Below are 10,286 nucleotides of genomic sequence, written 5' to 3'. Positions count from 1 at the left end.
ATTTTATTTTATATTAATTATTTTTAAACTAAAAATATCATGTTATGTTCTGCAAAATTTTTAATAAAAACATAATTATATATATAATAAATTAATAAAATATTTAATAATAATATTTAATTTTAATATTTGGTAGATAGAGAGATATAAATTATAACTATAAATATTGATTATAAGTTGATAAATAGTATTAATCTAAAAAATTATTTTCTTATTAATGTTACATTAATAATATACCCACATATTTGACATTATTTTAATATCACTATTTATGTATGTTATGTATGTAACATAATATTAAAATATTCCTTTGCTTCCTTTATTAATGATAAAATTATAATTAATAATTAAAAATATTTATAACTAGTAGCCCCTCAATATTAATGAAAGTACGAACTTATTTACTAATAGTATTACTGATCTTTAGCTACCAAAGAGAACATCTTGTAATTAATTATTATCCAACTTACTAGCCGAAACATTCAAATCATTATCTAATAAAAATTTTGACAACCGGGAATCCCCATCTGTTTCACTCTCACATATTACATCCACATGACCATTCTCTCCTAAAACCGTCCATAATAAATGAACAGTCTTATCATACCTACATCCATCCGAGTACGCCTTAGTTACAAAAGCCTTACCATCAATCACACCATGAACACACATATTACATTTAAACACACGAGAATACACACGCAAGCAATTAGTTTTCCCTAAACCACTATCAGACCCATCGAACACATTTATAAACGGCATTTCCGATTTTTTTTCTTCCGTGCACGAATCCCATAATTTCCTTCTCACATCCAAAGCAATTAACCCAAAGAAATATCCTAATGACCAAAACAAACAATGTCCATCACCAGGCATCTTCAACACAGCACTCGTAAAAGCTTCCTTCCGCGCATTCGCTAATTCTTTAGAGCTGACATACGATCTAGTTGCTACAACCTTATGAAAATTATACACACTTTCTTTCCGCTTCTTCTTCGACATCACCAATTCCACATCAGCGACCTCATCACCTTCGTACCTCTCTACACGAGGCATTAAATTAACATCCTTTTCCACTTCCAAGCGCAAATCCTTCTCTCTAATAACATTTTCATCTTCCTTACTCGTGTACTTACAATAGTGTATAATAGCGTATAATTAACAATAGTATCGAGAAAACCCTCACGCATTTGCACATCGACAGTGTCAGTATTTACACTATTCACTATCTCACTCTCAGTTTCATATCTTCCCTCTACAGTAACAAACTCTTCTATCTCAATACATTTGATGCTCTCAAAAAATTCTGCATCTAAAGAAGACCGAGCCCTAGTCTGAGACAAACAATCTACCATCTGGTTCCAACACTCCTTAAACGCATCCAAAACAGAGATACACATAAACATACGCGCCAAACATCGCATAACATCTGAAAAACCAATCCTTCGTAAGACACGCTTCTCCTTCTCATCACTCACAAACCGTTCAATCTTTTTTCCAATCGCGTATCTCTCCCTATACGCAATACAATACACTGCTACAATCACATCCATCAAATCGGTTGAAGGTACCTTATTCAGAGTACGAATATCATTTCCATTAATAGTCATTCGAGTGTTAAAGGTTAACGCGTCTGAAAAAATTTCATTTAAATTAAAACCAGAACGTAAACAATTACCATATAACAAATCAAAAAACTTATTATCAATTTCAATATATTTCCGAGTAAAACTAACAACAGGATTCTCACGAGTTTTAAATTTACTTTCTGCAAAAAAGGAATCAGAATAATCCCAGGTCGCTATAACCGCGACATTCGAATTTCCAGACCAATAATCGAAATGCGTGCTTAATTGTTTCGTCATAGGTGGAACACTGCAATATGTAAATTTAATAGATATATTACCGCATCGTATATTTTTCCTCTCAATAAAATAAACACGACCCTTCTGCGTCACGACCACCTGCTCCGTTAAGATACGCATATAATCATCCAAACTATGAGAGTAATTCAATGAAGGATCATTTACAAAAGAAAAATATATTCTACCATTCTTCTTCACAAAATGTATACGTTGTTCAGTTATAACACCATGTTGTTTATAAAAAGTCTTTACATCGAAGTTAACCACACTCCAAAAAATTTCAATCCTATGCGAATCAAAAGCCTGGGCTAAATCATCAAATTTAATATCGTACTGAGAATGAATCGCCATACCATACGCGGCCTTTACATTACAATCCTGGGCTAATTTCATACATCGCCGCTGGAAACTAGAAGGTCGCACATAATCTCGAAAGGTTTTCTCACCGATCTTCCCTTCTCGTAACATAGCACGCATGATCGCGACTCGCTCAGTTTCACGCGCAGAACCACGCACGTCAACACACGGAACACAACAATGGATGTTAAATCGGTTCTTCTTAACATGACGCACGTAATTAGCGCCAATGTCAACAATATGCCTCATCACCACGAAGAGTACCTTTTACACAGCTGTTATAATGTAGACTGCGCAATACCTCTTCCTCACTGCAAACACACGAAGCAGCGGACATAGCATGAGGATGGTTTACTTTGCCAGTCACTACAACGTCTAATTCAGGAAACGCTCGTTGCAGAGCGGCAATATCCTGCTGTAACATAGCATAGTCTACCGCAAACCTTTCTTTTCTCTCACCTAACTTATGCTCAACCAGGTAATTAACTGGATTATGATTAACTGGAATCGCTTGATCATCGTTATCCCCTAAACCGCCGATTCGCGCTCGAGAACATCACAGATCTTATAGCGTCACTCAGCAAAACCGGCTCACCACACGAGCTCACATGGTATAAACCTGCATGAACACAGAGCAGGGAAGGAATATAACAATTCCATGGCACTGTAGCGTACAAGTACCCAAATACTCGCCTAATATATGGATAACGACCAAAACGACATTTGATTATACTTAAATCATATGTCAATTCGCCTGTCGCTTCGTTAATCAAGGAAAAAATCCTCAAATAACTGTGACCTGACGTATATAGAGCACTCGCCGTAGTGGACATTGCTATAACGAATGAATTATTCTGAGATTCAAGGTGAAATACAAAGTAATCAAGTATAGTAAAAAATTGTTCCCAATTTGAGATTTTCTACTTTATGAAAAATTAAAGATAAATATATTGTGAAAACAATACACTGAACAAGTTGCTTAGCTAAATGCAATTTTCATGTTTCTAAGTGGAACTTTGCACAAACATAAGCATCTGATATTTCAGGTAACTTTTCCACTTCATGAATAGTTGGTTCTATTTCTGTCTTTAGAAGTATTTCATCCAACCACTGTTGAACTTGCTCTGTGTGTCTATGAGAATTATGTTGTTCTTCTATGATATTACTCCTTGAATTCCTATAATTTTTTGCAATTTCCTGGTCATTGGTATCTTCAGTAGTCTGAAGATTGAAGTCATTTTTATTTGATTCTGTATCTATCTTTGAAGAATGATTAACACTTTTTTCAGAATCCTTTTCTTGAAAATCAGAAATATGACTGGAATTTCCTGATAAATTTATTATATTAGACGATTTCAATTCAGTAGAACCATCATCTATGTTTTCATCTTCTGTCATACAAGAAAATTCAGTTTTTGTATTAGAAGGAATAACTTCTGTATTCTTGATAGATTTATCAAAGCAGACATAATCTTTATTTATATCTTGATATTCTTCTATTTTATATGGTTCTAGATCAGTTACAGCTGTTGTATTAGATCCTATGAGCTCTATTCTTCCAAATTGTTTAATTTGTTCTTCCAATGCATGTCTGTCATTTAATATTGCTATAGATGGAGGAAGAATTTCCTGACTGGATAAAGCCAAAGATATTTGTTGCCTATAAATTGCTTCTGATTGTCGTAGAAGTTGCTTTTCTCTAGCATACAGTGTTTGTGCCAATTGAGCAAAACATATTTTTACTTCCTCTTGGACCTCAAAATTAATTGCATTATTTTAATTACGACACCTATCATGTAACACCAACTAACTAACAAAATGTAAAATATTTACAAAATAAGATGTAACTCTATATAAATATCATTAATGTTTTTAAAGAGATAAAACATTTGTATATACATAAATGAGGAATGAAGCTAAAAATAAGAAAAAAGAAAAAAATAAAATTACGAATGAATTAATAAAATACACTCTATCAAATAATTGAATTATATGCAATAATTTAAATAGTAACAGTTCAGAGGTCATAACCTCAAAATAGTAATTATATAAATATAATTATCAAATGAAATATATGCAGAAAAAATTACCTGAAGAAATTGTTTTTCCAAAAATGTTCTTTTGTTAGCTATTAATCTTATTCTGTCAAGATGATTGTCATTGTCAGTATTTTCTTCATTTTTTTCTATCATGTTATTTATTTATTTATTGTATTTACTAAATAATTTTACAACGTAACTTTATTAGCAACGCCACAAACAATTGATGTTATTGAACAGTTAGTTAATTTTTTAGTAAAAACATCACTTCAATACACTCCTAAAAACTACTTACAAGGAATTCCACTTCTAATTACTTTGCACTTGTTAGATTAGCTGCGCTGCCATCTTGATATTTGAAAGAATCTTATTTTTCTTTAACGGAAGTAAAGTGTTAAAAATGACAATTATTATATTTTATAGTTATAAATATTTTTAAAAATACACCACTGAAAATTAATAAAAGAAGGTACATAACAATGAAACATAAGGAAACTTCGTATACTACTATACATATATCCTTACTATACTTTATATATTTCATGGCTTTTTCATTTGCATGGAAGCGTACATATATAATTATATATTTCATAAAATAAATGTATAGTATAATTTTTATATTGTTAAAAATAACAACATATAAAAGTTATAGATATTTATATATATTATACTAACAAAAACTAAATAACTTTTTAATAATTAACTTTATTTACCAAAAATGTTACCATACAGATTCTTTTTCTTAATTTTTCTTTCTTCATATGAATGAAATTCTTATTTAGCATGTTACATTTTCTAAGAGAGAAACATGCGTAACATATATAACTACAATAGATACTATTAAAATAACTAGTTATAATAATTTTCAACTAAATATACCGTGAATTTTGCCAAAACGATTTTTAAATAATTTTTGACTTAATTATATATATATTAATAATTATTTTTTCCTATTAATAATGTAATGGATATCTACTACCATATTTTCTATGCAAATCTACAATGTTTATTAAGAATAAAATTTGCACATACATTTTCTGCAAAATCACGCGTAAATCGATATATCTTTTATATAAACAAAAAACATTTCGGCTTAGCGATCAATTGAGCAGCAAAATATAATAATTATGGCAGCGTAGATATGTGTACTATATAGTTACATTCAAAATGTGCAGTAATTTTTGATTTATGGTACATGTCCGATATTGCTAAAATAAGTTATAGCTGCTAAATTTGTAATCAGACTTACACGAATAGTTTCGGAATTTAAAACACTTATCAAGTACTTGAAATTTTTAATTTTAGAATCCATCTTATAAACAACATCGGGAGATTATTTTCTAAATGCATTTCTCTTGTGAACTATTCATGTATGCCAAAAATTTCATGTGCTTTAAATTACTCTATAATATACTTAAGCTAAAACTAGATACAATTCTGAACACTTTAGTTCCTTCTGATAAGAATCTAATATATTATTATCTAGACGATAAAAAATGTTCATTTAAATAACATGAATTTCTTTGGTAAACAGGAACACAGCAAAAGTTTTTTTTCGAACGAACGAAGAAAGTAATTTTATAAAAAAATTACACGAAAATAATGATGTCAAATGTTGTCATTAAATAGTTAATTCGTTAAATTAATGGTAGTCAGAAGGTATTAAAGATTAAAATAATGAATCCTTTTTAGGATCAAAATGAATCCGTGGCAGTTAAAGTGGTGTCAGTTCGACCGATGGCTGACCCATTTTCATTCGTAGACCTGTTACGTCATCCTCTATCCGTACTAACAACTTGTATTTCTAAACATAAAAATACAAAAGAATGATTAATGTTTTATTGGATACCCAAAAAACTTATGAAATCTTAAGCGAAATAATAAATAAGATTTATTTACTGTAGACGTATCTCCTGGTGTTGTCTTCCAGGCATAAATCATGTAACCAGGTATACAAAGCATCGAAGATAAAGCCGTCATCCAGCCAAGCACGTGCGACCACCATGGATATTCATAGTCTAAATATTTTACAGGTGTCCATTGTACGAGATTGAAAATGAAGACGCCCTATTAAAATTTTTAAAGATTGAGAATAATAATAATTTTATCTAAATTAAAACATAAATTAAAGTTAGACGAGAAAATTAGAAAGTAGTCTCATTAATCTTTGATTTATAAAATAAAGAATGAACTCTACTTACGACACAAATCATCGGGGTGGTAATAGTCCAACATAGCTTCCACCACATTAGAGGGTAATATCCTATCATATCTCTTATAGCGTCGTAAAACCGATTTACACCAAAAGCCCAACTTATCGAGATACACTCGAAAAAAATTAGGAAGAGAAGACAGAACCCAGACACTGCGTATGAATCCAAGATTTGAAAGACGTACATGCCACCTTGTGAAATACAAGATAATCCAATAATGTAAGAAAGCACGCAAACTATCGCAATGAATAGTTCCTTACGCCGGCGAAGCAACTGCGGCCATTCGTCCACCTTGAATGTTAAATATTTTACAAGGGATTGAAAATTGTTTATTAAATATACCCTAAAGAATTTTACTCACCATGGCAGTAATAAACCCTTCCATAGTACAAAACTGGGAATCTAAACCTATGAGAAGAAGCATAAAGAAGAAGAGACAAGACCAAAGGGGCGCTCCAGGAAGTTGAAGAACCGCAGAAGGGTAAGCTAAGAAAGCCAATCCTGGACCAGAAGCGGCGACTTCTGCGACAGGTTTTTGTTGTTCGTGGGCCATGAAGCCTACCACGGAAAATATGACGAAACCGGCGAACATGCTCGTCGAAGAATTCACCGAGCAAACGATCAATGCGTCTTTGTAAACGTTATTTGTAAATTTATTGTAACTACCAAGAGCCACTAATGTACCCAAACCTAGTCCGTATGAAAAGAAGATTTGAGTAACAGCATCTATCCATACCTGCAAAGTTCAATAAGCTGTTACTAAAACCGAATAATTGTTACAATTATTTTCATTCAATCATTAAAAGAAAACGATTATTGCAGTATAACGGTATATTGCTTACCTCGGATTCTTTTAGTTTGGAAAGATTTGGACTGATATAAAATCGAATGCCTTCCATGGCTCCGGGTAAAGTAATGCCACGAATCAGAAGGATCGTCAACAAAACATAAGGGAACAAGGAGGTAAAGTATACCACCTTTCCAGTCCATTTAACACCTTTCCAAATACAAAAATAACAGAGAATCCAAACCAAAAGGAGGGTACCAGCTAGTTCCCAACGAATATTGCCGACGTGTTCCACGCCCTCACTGATCTGAAGTGCTCGACGTCTACAAAATAGTATTTTATACGCTCAAAGAAATCTTTCATATTGTTACTATAATTGTTTAGCCGAGCTTACTCCCAAAATTCTTTGACCGGATCAGTAAGCTCTGTGATTGTCATGTTGACGTCGTTGACGGAACATACTTTAACGTAATTATGATGTCTAGTAACTTGATTCCAACATATTAGCGAATCTCTGTCGTAGGGATTTACGCAATTCTTCGTGTTCCAATAGTTATTACAGCTTCCCCATGGTAATTCTGATTAAAAATAAAAGTCCATATAACTCGTTGAACTTTCTATATGTTTATCAAATTTATTTTTACTCTATATATAAAACACAATATCCTCGATTAAACTAACCACTGCGCATGGACATAAAAAAGTAGAAGATAGCCCAAGCAAGAATGACGATGTAATAAACATTCATCCAACAGGACATGACAGCGGCGGCATATCCGATACCCTTAAACAATGGCGCTATTTTGAAGACACCGAGGCCACCAACGGTAAGCATCTGGCCGAGAGCTAGTTCCATAAAGAACATTGGAATCCCAGCAAGAACCAGTGTTAAAAAATACGGAATTAAAAATGCACCGCCACCGTTCTTGTAACAGAGATATGGAAATCTCCAGACATTTCCCAGACCGATTGCTAGACCAACCTTCGAATCGAAGTGAATTAGTATAAAATCAATACAATATAAACGTTGAAGAGCAAGTAAGAAATAAGAAATATTATAATTGATAAAGTTACCACGCTCAAAATGAAATCTAGCTTGGTACTCCATGTACCACGTTCTGGCAGTGGCTTCGTTTTATTAGATGCGGATGCTAGGTTCAATGCGGTTTTGTCAGGATTTTCAAGATCCGCGAGTTCCGGTTCTCTCGATGCTTCCGTCATTTTGAACGATTTATTCCGCTGACCGTAAAAGAGTTCCCTCGTTTTCGATGACCTCTCTCGCGTATTCCTTTATTGGCCGCGGAACTACCGCGAAGACATAACAGTGTTTCTGTTGGCAATCAAACGTGTCATAATTTTTATTTCTTCGTCTATTATGTATTTTTCGACTATCCTATGTATTGATTTTCTATAGAATATATTTAGCAAGTTCACATGAGAGTGGATTATGAGTCCTCTTATATGGATTATAAGCAACTTTCAAGGTTCGCTGAAAGGATGTAGTTTGCGAAGAACGAGTTTGACCGAGTTCTGTTTCCGGGACCGGATGCGATTTGTGTTTTGCGGTGTGGAAAATCTACGGAAAACTATTATTCGTCGAAATTCAAGGATACCAACTATAGTTTAAAACTGTAATCACTGACTATACCGAGTCACATGACTGGAATCTAACATTTCACTCATTTTTTGTCCGATTTTAAGATTTCTCTTTTAACAAAAACTGAAGAAAGTTATTGAAAATTTAATTAGACTAACAAGTATTTCAAAATGACTGAAAATCAAAAGTAAACGAACAGTTTAGTTACAGAAACAGTATTATAAAGAGATAATGTTTCGACGATTCTTGAAGGACTCGTCGCTCTTTCTATCGCGGAATCGTGCGAGAGTCAAAAGTGAAACGAAAGTAACATGGTTTCTGACGTCAAGATCAATAAGAAAAAATTAAGGCGTAAAAGTAATATCGATGCGATCCGGTTAAATACGAATGTCCGGCTGGGGAACCCTGTAATGAATATCCGAGTCCGTGCGCGTTCCCCCAAAGCTCATCCTTCCCCGGCCCCTTCGCGGCCGATCCATTGCCTGGCTCCCTCTTCCTCTTCCACGCTCATAAAAAACAGCTATATTCTAATTAGCCGAGAATGCGTTGTTCCGCATAACCGACATTGCTATGATCTTGAATTTCTCGCTTACTATTAATTGGTTTCTCGCTTTTCCAATTCAACCTCCACTTGCGGCTTTTCCTTCCGTCGATCAGATCTCCGTTTCTCGGTCAATGACGCGCCTAGGAATGTCAAGTTGCTCGCACGTGTTACATGTTCCCCATATTGTTTTACTTTGTTCTTTCTCAATAAGATAATTTGCGAAATAAAATCTTATACAAAGCATAGTTTCATACAAACCTAACTTTAGCCAGTTATCGATCTCACGACACTGTGTCAGCCGTTTATTGCGCTTCCGTGGTCACCGTGCTTCCTCCTCGTGAATTTCCGGTGGTTCGTGAGAAGAACGGAAATGAAGGAAGGACCGCGCGAAAGAGAAACGCCGATTTAGCGGAACTTTCTCAAGAATCAAATTAGATCGTATGCACTGCACTGCACACTCTTAATCTTTCACGCAACAGCTCGATCGGGTCGAACGGGCGGCATTCTCAGTGTTTCAAGCAAAGTCCTCGATGCAGAAAAAGAGTGATGTAACACTTTGATTCGACGGAACTTCGATTCGGTAAAGTGATATTCGGCGATCAAGAGCTAACGGGTTCTCTTGATCCTGGCGGTTCTAGCGACGTTACGATCATCGATTACTACGTATGATGTACATAAACGACGAGAACTGTTGCAACTGTTCGTTTTTTCCTCCCTTGATCTCCCTTTTTTCTCTCAACTTTTGCTCGTCTCGTCTCGATGTCGATGTCTAAAAGACAATTTATATCTGAGGGACGATGTGAATGGTTAGCCGGCCCGCTCAGAACTGGAATCAGGAGTTCACTTTCGACGGCGAACTAGCTGAAATATCAGGGGTACAAAAT

General features: G+C 34.2%; 2 protein-coding genes across 5 annotated transcripts; both read right to left on the bottom strand.

The window, feature by feature from the left end:
* Positions 1 to 3,111: 3,111 nt before the first annotated feature.
* On the bottom strand, positions 3,112 to 4,709 carry LOC117159011 (uncharacterized). The gene is made up of 2 exons (XM_033338480.2): positions 4,313 to 4,709; positions 3,112 to 3,977 (listed from the first exon to the last, which is right to left on the bottom strand). Exons 1-2 carry the CDS (start codon positions 4,412 to 4,414, stop codon positions 3,219 to 3,221), a joined length of 861 nt encoding a protein of 286 aa, XP_033194371.1. The 5' UTR covers positions 4,415 to 4,709; the 3' UTR covers positions 3,112 to 3,218.
* Positions 4,710 to 4,973: 264 nt separating this feature from the next.
* On the bottom strand, positions 4,974 to 10,281 carry Gat-a (GABA neurotransmitter transporter-1A). 4 transcript variants are annotated; one of them, XM_033338477.2, is made up of 10 exons: positions 9,661 to 10,281; positions 9,452 to 9,542; positions 8,336 to 8,591; positions 7,943 to 8,243; positions 7,656 to 7,839; positions 7,317 to 7,584; positions 6,836 to 7,210; positions 6,463 to 6,765; positions 6,161 to 6,328; positions 4,974 to 6,065 (listed from the first exon to the last, which is right to left on the bottom strand). In XM_033338477.2, the coding sequence occupies exons 3-10, from the start codon at positions 8,480 to 8,482 to the stop codon at positions 5,976 to 5,978; spliced, it is 1,836 nt and encodes a 611-aa protein (XP_033194368.1). In that variant the 5' UTR covers positions 8,483 to 8,591; positions 9,452 to 9,542; positions 9,661 to 10,281; the 3' UTR covers positions 4,974 to 5,975. The 4 variants fall into 4 exon arrangements, with proteins under 4 accessions (XP_033194368.1, XP_033194367.1, XP_076476138.1 ...); XM_033338476.2 differs by lacking the exon at positions 9,452 to 9,542; XM_076620023.1 differs by lacking the exons at positions 9,452 to 9,542; positions 9,661 to 10,281 and adding an exon at positions 9,056 to 9,416.
* Between the last annotated feature and the right edge of the window lie 5 nt (positions 10,282 to 10,286).

This window comes from Bombus vancouverensis, chromosome 7 (assembly GCF_051014615.1).
Source record: "Bombus vancouverensis nearcticus chromosome 7, iyBomVanc1_principal, whole genome shotgun sequence".
Taxonomy (NCBI): domain Eukaryota; kingdom Metazoa; phylum Arthropoda; class Insecta; order Hymenoptera; family Apidae; genus Bombus; species Bombus vancouverensis.
The sequence above is the reverse complement of the archived record's forward strand: the minus strand, read 5'-3'. Positions and strand labels throughout refer to the sequence as shown.

Excerpts from the sequence above, each read along its gene's own strand:
- Gat-a (XM_033338477.2), bottom strand. The coding sequence starts at position 8,482 with ATGACGGAAGCATCGAGAGAACCGGAACTCGCGGATCTTGAAAATCCT. Across the intron at positions 7,585-7,655 it reads CCGGTCAAAGAATTTTGGGA|ACGTCGAGCACTTCAGATCA; the intron begins GTAAGCTCGGCT and ends ACTATTTTGTAG. Across the intron at positions 6,329-6,462 it reads CCACCCCGATGATTTGTGTC|GGCGTCTTCATTTTCAATCT; the intron begins GTAAGTAGAGTT and ends AAATTTTAATAG.
- LOC117159011 (XM_033338480.2), bottom strand. The coding sequence starts at position 4,414 with ATGATAGAAAAAAATGAAGAAAATACTGACAATGACAATCATCTTGAC. Across the intron at positions 3,978-4,312 it reads TGGAAAAACAATTTCTTCAG|GTCCAAGAGGAAGTAAAAAT; the intron begins GTAATTTTTTCT and ends ATTAATTTTGAG.